Consider the following 14,362-nt stretch of genomic DNA (forward strand, 5'->3'; position numbering starts at 1 on the left):
TATTTATACACTCCTAAAACTCTCTGGTTCGAACCTCGCCAACAACAAATATTTATATTATTATTTATACGCGACCTCAGATTCAATATCGAATCGTGTCAACAACAAATATTTATATATATACAAATAAGGTAATAATTAAAAAAATTATTATAATTTTAAATAATATAAAAATATTAATGAAGAACTCGCCCAGGTTGTAAAGCTGGTATTTATAAATATGAATACAGTATATGATTTATTAGAAAAAAAAGTATTATTAGTATTAGGACCGCGTGAGTTTATTTACTCGTAACTGGGGAGTTTCCGTCTATAAATACTCCAATACCCCGAATAAGCCAACACCTTCTCTCTCTCTCTCTCTCTCGCCTGAATTATTCAAATCTCTGAATTCAAAAAAATAGATACAATTATCGGCAAGTATAATCCGTAACTCCTCAATTGACACAATTAAACGATACAGCGAACAAAACGGTTCCGTTAGGGCAAGAAACGGTGAAGATAGAAACAAGTATTTGTAAGTAACATTCTAACAGCTCTTTTTGTTGGAGAATTGAGGAGGAGAGTGATGGCGGAGACAGGGAAAGAGACGGTGAAATTGTCGACACTAGTGAGTCGAACAGCGGAGGAATCATACGTTTCGTTGAAGGAATTAGTGCAAAAATGTAGAGAGACTGAGCTTTCGGATTCCGAAAAGAAGATTAGTATCCTCAAGTACATTGTCAAGACTCAGCAACGGATGCTCCGCCTTAATGTGCTTGCCAAGTGGTGCCAACAGGTCCAATTTTAAACCCAATCAATTTTAAGTGTTTCGTATTTTTTTGCATTGGTTTTTTTTTGTTCAATGTAGGGTTCTTCGTGCTTAGGATATCATTGGGATAGGATTAAAGATAGTGGCCTTATTAAATAGTTTATCCTATAATGAATTAACAAAAGTTTAACAAGTGAAATAAAGTTGTTACTATAGTTTAACACTATTTTAATTCTAATAGACAAGTTCTTATTTTTTTTTATAAAACTAAGGTAAGTATAGATAATATATGATCAATATATATGCTCATGTATTTCATCATATTACCTTTTTAAAAGAGCTTAATAATCTCTTACACACTTTAGATTTTTTAATAAATTTGGCCAAAAGATTTTGTTAGTATTATATGTAAGTATACTCTATAATGTAGGAGGGCGTGTTACTCTATATGTAGGAGTTCTAGGTTGTTGTAAGGATGCGGAAAATGTAAAGAATTTGGAAACTCTTAAGAGTAAGAAATTTAACAAGAAATAATGTAACTACTTTGGCTTAATGTGCTCACCCAGTTGTGTCAAGTTCCATTAGGTTGAATTTTTAACCGAACTCATTTATTAGCGTCTTTGTATTTATTAGTATTGATTTTTTATGTTTAAGTAGGTTATCAATTTGCAAGGGAGGGGATCTCAATTGACTCCGTCATTGTCCCGTTTCTCGTTTTAGCAGTGCTGGACGCTTGATTAATCCCCCGCCTTATTATCGAGTTTATATATACTAGATTTGAAAAGTTTAACAAATAAAATAAAATTATTACCGGACTTAATACAAATGTTTTTAAGTTTAAACAAGCTCATAATTCTATGGAAAACTTGCATAAGTATTTATATATGATCAATACAAATACTTACTCATGTATTTCACAATAACTTATATTGTTTTTTTGGAAAATTATGATAACCTTTTACAAAATTAAAATAAATTAAGTAAATATATAAAAATATTAATTTTATATTCAAATATGTTATATTGTAATATTAATGGGGAGGCCTGTTTTTTGCGAGATTTTAAGAAATATCGTACTCGCACATACTGGACATTCTGGGTTACAGTTTACCCATCTGCGCTGCCCCATTGAAAAGCCTATGTTGTAGTTCGAGCATGTTTGTGTATCTGAATGTGAAGGCTAGAGTTTTAGGTTTTTGCAAGGATGTCGAAAATTTAGAAAAAGCAACTAGTAAAAGTAAAAAATTTAACGAGAAACAATGTAACTTGTGACTATCTAATATGACACGTTTGTGAAGAAGGGAAACTACAAACTAGGTGAATGCCTGGATGGTGTTAATATTATTTTAGTTAATTTTATGTTTTAACGTCCTATAATGTTTATTATATGTTTGAATTGTACGGGGAAATGTAAATCTCATATGTTTATGTGTCATTTATAGTTTAAGCCTTTTGTAAAGAACTTGACACTATATATGTATAAATTTTTATATAGCCTATAGGCCAATCTTCCAGAGAGCCCTCTTAAATGGAGGTCCGTGGAGAACCCTTTGATTTTATTATAAAATCTCATCACAAATTGTAAAATTTAATTTCAAAAAAATAAAATTCGATGCTAATGCAGAATAATAGTTATATTTGAATACTATAAAAAATTTAACACTTAAGTTTGAAAAAAAAAATTGATTTTACATTTGATTCTACTGTAGAATAATTTTGGACAACTGCTGATTCCAATTATGTGTATAAAGAATGTGTATATTTATATATATTCAACTTAAAATTAGTTAAAAAAGACCTGAAAACGCCACACAACTAGCTCAGAGATCTTATCAGTTTGACCTCACACATTTTTTCTAGTAGAGAATCCTGCTTTGACACATTTTCTAGCTGGATATTATTTTAAGTGTTGTTCTGCCATTTGTCATGCAGGTTCCATTAATACAATATAGTCAACAACTCGCATCAACTCTATCAAGCCATGATACATGTTTCACCCAGGCAGCAGATTCTTTGTATTTCATGCATGAAGGGCTGCAACAAGCGCGAGCTCCAATCTATGATCTCCCAGCTACTATTGAAATTCTTTTGACAGGGAGTTACCAGCGTTTACCAAAATGTGTGGAAGATGCAGGACTTCAGAGTACATTAACTGATTATCAGCAGAAGCCTGCTTTGAAGAAGTTAGACGTACTTGTTAGGTGAAAATTACTAGAAGTTTCACTTCCAAAAGAAATCTCTGAAGTCAAAGTTTCTGATGGGACTGCATTGGTTTGTGTGGATGGTGAATTCAAGGTTCTTTTGACGCTTGGTTACCGGGGTCACCTGTCAATGTGGAGAATATTACATTTGGAGCTGCTTGTTGGTGAAAGCAGTGGTCTGGTAAAGCTAGAAAAAGTTCGAAGGCATATTCTTGGAGATGATTTGGAGCGTAGAATGGCTGCCGCGGATAATCCCTTTGTTACATTATATTCTGTCCTCCATGAACTCTGTGTTGTTTTCATCATGGACACTGTCACGAGACAAGTGCAAGAACTTCGGCAAGGCAGGTGGAAGGATATAATTCGACTTGAGATGATATCTGATGGCAACCTGGGACAAGGTAGGAATGCTGTTTCTTCACAAAATAGCCAAGACGGAGAAACTGTTTCGACTGTTCTACGGACTCCTGGATTGAAAATCCGTTACTGGTTAGATCTTGATAAAAAGTCAGCTGCATCTGATGTAGGATCATCCCCGTTTATAATAATTGAGCCAAGGTCTGATCTGGGGATCAAGTGTCTTCATAGCTCATTTGTCGTGGATCCTCTTACAGACAAAGAGGCAGAACTATCCCTTAATCAGAGTTGCATTGACGTTGAGAAATTACTGCTAAGAGCTATCTGCTGTAATAGGTATACTCGCCTGCTTGAAATATATAAAGAGCTTGGAAGAAATAGTCTTATATGTTGTGCTGCAGATGACATTCTCCTCTGTCAAGAGGATGAACCTGATACAGGCTACAAAAAGGTTGGTAAAAAGAATAATGATACCTTGATAATAGTTGTCGATGTGTTGTATCACATTGGAATGATTCTCTGTATACTTTTTTTACTTGGGTGAGTATGTGCGATTGCAATATATGAATTGTGATATCTTGTAGGGATGAAAATTTTAATTAAAACGATGGATACTATATCTGTTCAGAGTGGATATAACTGAACCTGATTTTTCAGGTTTGGTTTTAGGTTTGTTTTTTTATGCAAAGCGACCCCGGAAACCTGAACCGGTAATATATTGTATGCATTGATTAAACAATGTCATCTAAACAATACAAAAAGTTGCTTTCCTTAATACCATGAGATCTAGTAGCATAAGTTTTCAAGGTAAATACTTGAACCAACCACTAGTATCCTTCTCCATTTGCCACTAGTAATTAAAGATGTTTCTTTGATTGATTTGATTAAAGAAATTTATTTCATTTTTTGCATAAGGTAACAGAAAAATTTAAGGTTTGGCAAAACCTGATGGTTTGGGTTGTCATTTCAGGTTTCTTTTAAGTTGTTTTTTTAGTTTGGTTTTGGTCAAGTTTTTGGTTTTGGGCTTGGTTTTTGCCGATAATTTGAAGAAACCCCTCTGTCAAAAAAAAAAGAATTTGAAGCAACCAACCCCTTTGCCCAATATATCTTCCTGAGTCCTAACAACTATGATCAAATTATTATTTATGCTTTTTAGATATACAAGTTTATATTCCCTGCAATGCACGGTTGACTGTTAAATTGTTCTTTTATTTGTAATTTGATTTGATTAGGTTTTTTAAAGAGTCAGACAAATGAAAGTAGGCTATAGATATAAATAGGTCTTAAATGCATGTTTAAATCATAATAATAATCACATATAATATGTTTTAATATAATTAAGTTCGTCAGAGTAAGTTCTGAATCCGTTAAAAATAAAGTTTAAAATAAGTGATTTATAGAGATTGTTTGATTTAAGTAGAATAGCTTTTAAAATAACCAGGATTGTTAAATAAGTAGGTATGTAGTTAACTTGTTATAGAGATATGTTTTGATTAAAATTGTTTTTTTTTTAAATTAAGGCCAAATTGGAAAATAAAGGGACTAAAGTGCAAGCATCAAATTATGAGTATTACCGTGCCACCGTCGGCTACCAAACTTTCAATAGTGTTTTAATAAAACTAGCTTACACGGTTCTCTTAATATTTATAAATTTTCATTTATAATATGTATAGTATATAGTAATTCTAATGTAAATAATTATATATATTTTTTTTAATTTTAATTTGAATGTGTATAATTATCAGTTAAGATCGAATAGTATAAAATAATGTTTGATTGATGAGATTTGAACCAACCTTATTTGTATCTTTATAAATAATAATATAAATGCTTGTTGTTGGTGTGATTCGAATGTAGGAACTTATTTGTATCTTTATATAAATATAAATAATTATATAAATGTTTGTTGTTGGAGGGATTCGAACTTGAAAACTTGGGTAGGGTATTTTTTTAACATTTGGATCTAACACATCTGATCATTTGATTAAGAAGATCTGACGATCGTGAGCGAAAGTGATAACCATACCAAAAATAGGGAAAACCAAATTATACCATATTCTGGTTATTATAGTTTTTTATATATTTATATACATTTAAATAATAATATAAATGTATGTCGTTGGCGGGATTCGAACTTGAAAATTTGGGTAGTTTAATTTTTTAATATTTGGGTCTAACGGTTGTGATCATTTAATTAAGAAGATGTGAAGGTCATGATTGAAAGGGATAAACCAAATTATACCCTATTCCGGTTTATATAGTATAAATTTTATATTAAAAAATTTACGGTTCTGTGTGTGTATCTATCAAATGACATATTTACACATGATAACATTTTTACTATGCGTTATTTGAAGATTTTATATCTGATGCATTGTCACTGTAACATTTCATAAATAAGCCTTTTTTAATTTGTGTGATAACGTATTAGAACGTAAAAGGTTCATTTTTTATTACAAAAATTTGTTGTTTCTAGTATTTCTAACATTTTCTTGTACCGAATATTTGAAGTTGTTTCTTATAAAAATTCTTCCAATTATAATGATATCTTCTCTTGTGTTACATGACTACTGTATGCAGAAGGATGATCAATCCAATGCCAAAGGGCGGGAAGTTTTACGTGTGCGTGCCTATGGTTCGTCATATTTTACTCTTCGAATAAATATAAGGTTCGCTTTCTTATTGTGTAGAAGTAGACATAGTTCTTATATAATGACTACTTTTTTTACCAATTGTCTGTGTATTAATAATAAAACAGATTTGCCAACGTGTAATATCACATTGTCAAGAAGCTCTAGGCTCTAGCTTACCTGTTGGAGTCGCATGGGAATGTAAATCTAAGGGAAGCACAAGGTTCACTCTTATGTGAAAGTAGAAAAATAATACAAACCTGGAGAACCATTATGGGTCATCTGTTTATTATCTAATATCAAGTTTTTATTGCCTATATTTTTTCTGGAGATGATTTCACATTTTGTGATCTATGTAGAGCATAGAATTTAGTTCTTGTATAATGTAGGCCTTTATATCTTTATGTATCAAACAATTTTTTTCCTAATTGTAAGTAAAATCTTATCTGTCAACTGATATAAACACTAAAGCACATGATTAAGTAGTCCACCCACCTTATAAGAAAAGAATAGACATCTTTCTTTAGCAAATAATTACAAAAGTTTTTGACTGATTTAGAGTTAAATAATCGATGCAAAAATCAGAAACAGTTACCAGGTCACAAGAATATTTATATTTTTGCAAGTGAATATACTATAAACATAAAGTTATAGTCTGAATCAAATCCTATGTAAAGTATCTGTACTAATTTATGACTGCGTGTTGATATCTGCTACTAGCGAAGGTTCTTCCCTTTAATAGAAGATATTTGATAATTCTTAGACATGGGGTTTCGTATTTTTTTGCAGTGTTCAATTAATGTTTGCAGGCTTGGCACCCTAATTCTTTACCTTTTGTATGCATGAACACATGAACTTATTATTTATGGGATAACTGGGTCAATGTTATGTATGATTGAAATGGTGAAATTAACATGTTAGCAGTGAATGCATTTAAGCTGTGTGTATCATAGAATAAATATTGGCATACATACTTATTCACTACAAACTCACTACCCCTATATTAGGAGTTATAATGACCCATTACTTTTTAGTTTATTTTACTCTTTTATCTCCTGTGAACTTGGCATGCTGTTAAAACCAATTTTAGTTTCATTTTTTCTTTTGCTTTTTCATGAGCAGTTTTTAAAGTAAAAAGGTTAAGTTGACCATGTTTATAATTTTATAATTTTAAACCTATGAACTATATACAAAATATAAGAATAAATAGTTAGTATAATCAAAAAATATATATTATTGTGTGTGTATATGTAGGCTATATGACAGGTCATAAGAATACAAACTGATATGATGTGAAGAAAGAATTTAAATTGCATTATTAAAACTATAAAATTATAAGATACGGTTAACTTTTTTCTTTTTAATTTAATAAACTGCCCACAGAAAAGCAAAAGAAGAAAAAGTGAAAAAAAGGGTTTTACCGCATGCTGCTTAGTTCACAGGAGATAATAAAACATAAAACAAACTATAGAGTGGTGGCCTTCATCAGTCCTAAAATTGTGGTAGTGAGTTTGTAGTGAATATGTATGTATGCCAAGATTTATTGGTGTATCATATCATGCATGACTTGGCTCTTGCTTGATGCAAACTAAAAAAAAAGAACTTGGTTAACTTGTAAAAAGATACTAAGCTGACTCTAACTAATTGACATTGTTATACATTTTTGTAGTCCCTTGCACATATTGCATATAGTATAAGGATGTGTATACTGTATATGTCACTCATATTCCTCTCTTTTATAGATTATTATAGTGGTCACTGTTTTTATGGAGCCTTGGCGTAGATAATAATGAGTTTACAGGTGCTTTGGTCTTCAGCTGATGTCATAAATATAAATATTTTTTGGCTTTCAGGAATGGACGCTTTCTTATTCATTCATCCAGCAATATCATTGCATCATCAAGTCTGTTAAAATGTGAAGAAGCCTTACATGATGGTACCATGACTGCAGCCGATGTTTTTGTAAGCTTGAAAACTAGAAGTATACTTCATCTGTTTGCCTGTATTGGCAGGTTCTTGGGCCTTCAGGTAATATATGTTGCCCCCATTTCTCTTTAGGGCATATATGCTTGGATTCTGAGAGGGTGTTAGAACTATCTTGATTTGCTCATATAGGTGAAGCCAAGTACCTATTTAAAACCTACTCCACTTGTAAGTGAAAGTTAGACTAGCCAAACGCCCTCTAATTGGTCAAATTACGGCTGACACTGGAATATTAATGTTAGATTACAAAGTGAGATAAAATAGACTTTTTTGACCTAGTTTGTAATCTTCGGAAGAAAGCATGTTACTTTTTGCTTGATAGGCATGGCTAAAATAGAGTGTGTTGTTAATTATCTATCCATTTATTTATCTTTTCAGGTGTATGAGCAGGGGTTTTCTGCTTCAAGGGTGCCAAAGAACATTTCAAGTGATTCTACTATGTTGGTTATGGGGTTTCCAGAGTGTGGGAACTCGTACTTTTTGATAATGCAACTTGACGACAACTTTAAACCACTTTTTAAATTACTGGAGACCCACCCAGATATATCAGGAAAAGCGCAGTCATTTGTTGATTTCAATCACGTGATTCGGATGAAAAACTTTGACATTGGTATGATGCATATACTTGACGATGAGCTTAACCTTACTCTCCTTGATTCTGTAAAACTGCTGCCTCAAATTGATGATATCGATGCTCTTCAGACTCCTGCAAATGGTCTTTCTGAATTCAGTACTAGAAGTTCCAAGTTAAATTCTCTTATTCCATCAAGTTTCTCTTCAGTTGCCGATGAAGTTTTTGAGCTTGAAAGAGGTTCAGCATCCCCTTACTCTGTTCAAAGTCCCAACTCGTTGTTTAATAATTCTCCGGCTTCTCATGTTGGTTCTTTGGCAAGAAGTTTTAGTGGCATGAAAGCTGGAACATCTCCTAAATGGGAGGTAGGACCAAAGATAAATGACACAAAAGCTACTAACATAAACCCGAATTACAGCAGTTCACCTTATTTGTCAAGCAATATGATGGGCTTATTGCAGTCCAGTTCTGCCAGTTTACTATCTTCTGGCCCAGGGAAGAGTGTGGCAGTGAAGAAGCTATCAGTTTCCAAGTCTGACCAAGATATACCTTCTCTTAGGTCTCCTTATACTGCTGAAGTAGGTCTTCACAACACAATAGATCAGATTGTATCTGAAAATCAGTCGGCTCGACTGTGTCGACAACTTGTTTTTCAAATATCTACTTCAAGTGCAAAAACTAATGCATCAACTAATTCACTCCCAATCAGGAGTGCAGTTCGATCTTCGTATGTTTCTCAGTCCAGAACATTGGTTACGACCACATCACGTAAGATTCCTAATCTTTGATATAGCGTACTTAAATATTACTAGACTGTTTCTTTTGCAGTTAATTAAATGCCTCATGTTCCAGCTGAAGGACCTGATCCAGCTACTGTTTCTAGCCCAAGTCTTGATATTGTTCCAAGGCAGGAGAAGGGACCAGGAAAGCGAACATTGTCAGATATGTTGAACTTGATACCATCTCTCCACTTCTCAGAGGTCAACAAAAGGTCTTCTAAGAGAAGAAAGCTCACTGAGTCTTCTTATAATCAACATCCTTCTTCTCAGATGGTCACAACAGCTATTAGTAAATCTGATGGATATACTTATGCAGAAGTTATAGCTGAGGCAAATAAAGGGAATTCTGCCTCCAATATTTATGTTTCAGCACTTCTCCACGTTGTTAGTTACTGCTCGCTTTGTATTAAGCATGCCAGACTAACTAGTCAGATGCAAGCACTTGACATCCCCTATGTTGAAGAAGTTGGCTTAATGAATGTATCTTCAAACTTGTGGTTCCGACTCCCATCTTCCAGAGGAGATACATGGAAGAACATATGCTTGCGGCTGGGCCGACCAGGAAGCATGCAATGGGATGCTAAGATCCATGATCAGCACTTTAGGGACTTATGGGATCTTCAGAGGGGAAGCAGTAGTACTTCATGGGGTTCTGGTGTTCGTGTAGCAAATACATCGGACATAGATTCTCATATACGTTATGATGCGGAAGGTGTTATTCTGAGTTACAACTCTGTTGAAGCTGATAGCATCGAAAAGTTGGTAGCAGATATTCAAAGGCTCTCTAGTTCCAGGATGTTTGCTCTTGGAATGCGGAAATTGCTTGGTGTAGGTTCAGAAGAAAAGTTGGAAGACAGTGCTATGCTCTATGATGCCAATGTATCACCCAGAGTAAAAAGTGTTGGTGAAGGGGTTTATAAATCTTCAGAACATAAATGGAGGTTATTTAGAATTGAAGCAGTTGGATTAATGAGCCTGTGGTTCAGTTTTGGCTCGGGGGTCGTTGCTCGCTTTGTTGTGGAATGGGAATCAGGTAAAAATGGATGTACAATGCATGTAACTCCTGATCAGCTCTGGCCGCATACTAAGGTTCGTATACTTGTCTTAAAAAATTCTTCTGCAGGCATAATAATTTGGTACTACCAATCACTTGTTGGTTGTCAGTATGAAATGTTTGTTATATACATGTAATATATGATATACTTTAACTACTGTACTTCTTGATAGAACTTGTAAAATAAGAATACCTAGGAAAAATTTCAATTGCTAGACACCTTCTGTTCCACATAAGCCTGTATACTGTAAAAAGCATGTGAAGTCAATATTTTTTTGCAAGTACATACTGACATTAGTGTACAGGGTCGATGTTATTATACAATTCTTTCTTCATTCATTTTTTTTGTTTGTATTTCGGAGGTTAGGACTCAATTTTTTTAACATTGGCTTACGGGTCAATTCAGTATTGAAACTAGTTGTTGTCTAATTTTGCTGCCTCATTGAATACTCGAGAAGTAAAATATTGTAACTAGTGTTTTATTTTATTAGTATGATGATCTATTCTATATTGCTTTGGGTTCTTTAAAGTTTTTGTTTCTTTACCTTTATGTAAAATCACCCTGTGGTAAATTTCCTTTCTTATTTTCTTCAGTTTTTGGAAGATTTTATAAATGGATCTGAAGTGGCACCACTTTTAGATTGCATCTGTCTGACTGCGGGACCCCTACATGCTCTTGCGGCTGCAACACGGCCTGCAAGAGCTGCTCCAGTGCCTGGGGTTCCTGGAGTTACATCATCGAACTTCACCGTACCAAAACCTAGTGGGTATATTCCATCTCAGGGACCGACCAATTCTGGTACAAATACCGTTCAGGCCCCATCTGGTCTTGGAGGGAATACTGGTGCTTCTAATAATACCAGCACGAGCACCAGCACCCTTAGTACTCACAACCTTCATACGGCTGCAATGTTGGCTGCTGTTGCGGCTGCTGGGCGTTGTACTCCTGGCGTTGTTCCTAGTTCGCTTTTTCCCATCGATGTCTCTGTTGTCCTTCGTGGCCCGTACTGGATTCGAATCATATATCGCAAAAAATTTGCTGTTGATATGCGATGTTATGCTGGAGACCAAGTTTGGTTACAACCAGCAACACCACCCAAAGGAGGGCCATCAACTGGAGGATCTTTACCATGTCCACAATTTCGCCCCTTCATCATGGAGCATGTTGCTCAAGAACTGAATGGCTTAGACCCTAATATTCCAGGTGTTCAGCAAACAGCTGGCCTGGGAATTCCAAGCAATGCAGGTCCAGGTTCACAAATGTCTGCAAACAATGGAAACAGAGTTGGTATCCCTGGCTCTGCTGGAATTTCCCGTTTAGGGCCTTTAGGCAACCATGTAAATAGCCTTAGTCGTGTAGGAAATTCTCTTTCAGCAGACTCAACTTTATCTGTAATTAATCCAGGGTTGACTCTGCGCAGACCACCAGGAGCAGGTGTTCCTGCTCATGTCAGAGGTGAACTAAATACAGCTATTATAGGACTTGGGGATGATGGGGGTTATGGTGGCGGATGGGCCCCTCTTGTTGCTTTAAAGAAAGTTCTTAGAGGTATTCTGAAATACCTGGGAGTATTGTGGCTTTTTGCTCAGTTACCAGATCTATTAAAAGAGATCTTGGGGTCTATTCTTAAGGACAATGAAGGTGCACTTTTAAATCTTGATCAGGAGCAGCCAGCCTTGCGATTTTTTGTGGGGTAAGAAACTTATATTATTCAACATTAAGGCGCTTTCTGTTGGTCTTTGCTTTTGTTTTCAGTTATTTTTTTTTATCAAAGTGTTTCTCATGTATCCTTGTTAGGCTCCATTTTTGTTGAAATAAATTAACATGGATGGAAGTTAATGGAATTTGTACTAGTTTGTGGTTAATTTATTTAAGTTTAATCATTTCCTCCATTCCGTTCCTACCAATATGAACTAGAGCTCACACCCACAAATATAAAAATGGATGCTCCATTTTCCTTCCTACTCTTTTATTCACAATTCCCGTTCTATTAAACCCAAAATCTTAGAGTTACTGATAGAAATTTATATATTACCTTAATTCGACTCTTTGGTTCTGAGTCTTCTGACCCTGGGAATTGATACTTACTCTGCGAGCCCGTGTCAGACCCTTTAAATGAAATGTGGGTACTCTGACCAAGTGCAAGACCACATATGAGATGAACATCGGATGCAAAAAGACAGCTGAAAAGAAAGAAAGAAGAGAAAACACCTAATCTGCATAGTGTTCTGCATAATCATCTTTGCTATGACTTCTTATCTCATATACTGCTTTGTATGTTCATCAATAAATTACACTGTGCTTCGTACCTGTGCCAAAAAATAGGTCAAAGCCTCCGTGTCCTTCAATTGTGGTCCGACACCTGGATATGTGCCCTGTCCGACATTCTATAGTCTGCACCCGAGTCTGTGTAACATAGAATATATTTCTAGTTTATCTCGTTTCCCATGCAAGAGTTTGGTTGATTAACAGGTGATATTTTGCATGCAACTCTATATGTAGTCGTGTGTTTTCTTTGGCTTCATTTAGTTGCTGACTCGAGGGTAGTTTGTGTAGGACCCTTGAACGTGTTACCTGCCATATTTCATATTTATCCCCTTCCCATGTGATATATTCCAATTCTGGATGCTCAAGATGATAAATGTAATTAAAACCATTCAGTCCATAACAGCACTTGTATCACTTGTGATTTTTTCTGGTTGCAGGGGGTATGTATTCGCTGTAAGTGTGCATAGAGTGCAACTTCTTCTCCAAGTTCTTAGTGTTAAGAAGTTTCACTCACAGCAGCAACAATATCAAAACCCAGCTATTGTTCAGGATGAGCTAACACAGTCTGAAATAGGTGAAATCTGTGACTATTTCAGCCGCCGTGTTGCATCAGAGCCTTACGACGCTTCTCGTGTTGCATCTTTTATTACCCTTCTTACATTACCTATTTCAGTTTTGAGAGAGTTTTTGAAGCTTATAGCATGGAACAAGGGATTAGATCAGGCACCAGTGGGAGAAACAGCCCCAACACAGAAGTCCCGCATTGAATTATGTCTAGAGAATCATTCAGGACTGAATAACAAAGGAAACCCGGAAAATACATCTTCTTCAAAGAGCAATATCCAATATGACCGTCCTCATAATTGTGTTGATTTTGGATTGACCATTGTTCTTGATCAAGCACACATGCCTCACATAAATGCAGCTGGTGGAGCTGCTTGGTTGCCCTACTGTGTTTCCGTGAGGCTAAGGTATTCATTTGGTGAAAAACCAAACATATCATTTCTTGGGATGGAGGGAAGTCACGGTGGACGTGCTTGTTGGCAACGGCTTGATGACTGGGATAAATGTAAACAGCGGGTCGTTCGAACTGTGGAAACTGGAAGTTTAACGGGGGAACTTAACCAGGGAAGGCTGAAGATAGTTGCAGATAATGTACAAAGGACACTACATGCGTGCCTTAAAGGATTGAGAGACGGCAGTGCAATTTCTGGAAGCGCAGTAATCTGATAATTAAGTCTTTTGGCTGGACATTAAAATCTTTGTTCACATGTAGGTTTCTCCTTTGTTCTGGAGGAGGCTGCAGTTGTGATAAATAAAAGGATTTGAATGTTTGAAGGATGTTAAATAGCAAGGATTGAAAACTATACATACCTCATTACTTGAAACTTTAGTCAATGTTTTAAGATTATATGGATTTAGGCAGGCAGGTGGCTGTTTTCCTTTGTACAGTAAACCGTTTTGTTTTTGCGATCCTCGTGTTTATAAACAGCTGAGCGGTTAAAATTTCACCCTCTCTTCATTTAGAATCTAGTAGTAATTTTTCTTTTACGTCGTATGATAATATACTTGCGTGCATTCTGTGCTTGTTCGTGTAGTTGTGTAGTAAGCAAACTATGCTTACCCCTAAAACACACTGCTTTACTTGTTGAGTTACTTGAGTTGGATGTAATTTTTGGTATCCTAGTGACAAAAATGATTACTCCCTCTCCTAATTCCTAAACTCGGTTTTATGGGTTCAAATTTCACGCCTCTATCTATGACGCA

General features: G+C 35.2%; 1 protein-coding gene across 2 annotated transcripts; it reads left to right on the top strand.

Annotated features, from left to right (window-relative positions):
* The first annotated feature begins 278 nt into the window (after window positions 1-278).
* On the top strand, window positions 279-14,106 carry LOC141713184 (mediator of RNA polymerase II transcription subunit 14-like). Of its 2 annotated transcripts, none has more exons than XM_074516475.1 (8): window positions 279-778; window positions 2,684-3,760; window positions 5,890-5,978; window positions 7,793-7,967; window positions 8,301-9,261; window positions 9,346-10,361; window positions 10,921-12,020; window positions 13,033-14,106. In XM_074516475.1, exons 2-8 carry the CDS (start codon window positions 3,083-3,085, stop codon window positions 13,823-13,825), a joined length of 4,812 nt encoding a protein of 1,603 aa, XP_074372576.1. In that variant the 5' UTR covers window positions 279-778; window positions 2,684-3,082; the 3' UTR covers window positions 13,826-14,106. The 2 variants fall into 2 exon arrangements, with proteins under 2 accessions (XP_074372576.1, XP_074372577.1); XM_074516476.1 differs by lacking the exon at window positions 279-778 and adding an exon at window positions 6,068-6,162 and having other exon boundaries at window positions 3,740-3,760.
* The last annotated feature ends 256 nt before the right edge of the window (window positions 14,107-14,362 follow it).

This window comes from Apium graveolens, chromosome 3, assembly GCF_009905375.1.
Source record: "Apium graveolens cultivar Ventura chromosome 3, ASM990537v1, whole genome shotgun sequence".
Lineage (NCBI taxonomy): Eukaryota > Viridiplantae > Streptophyta > Magnoliopsida > Apiales > Apiaceae > Apium > Apium graveolens.

Coding starts and splice junctions, on each gene's coding strand:
- LOC141713184 (XM_074516475.1), top strand. CDS start 3,083: ATGTGGAGAATATTACATTTGGAGCTGCTTGTTGGTGAAAGCAGTGGT. Junction 5,979..7,792: donor ACTCTTCGAATAAATATAAG/GTTCGCTTTCTT, acceptor TTTGGCTTTCAG/GAATGGACGCTTTCTTATTC. Junction 7,968..8,300: donor GCAGGTTCTTGGGCCTTCAG/GTAATATATGTT, acceptor TTATCTTTTCAG/GTGTATGAGCAGGGGTTTTC.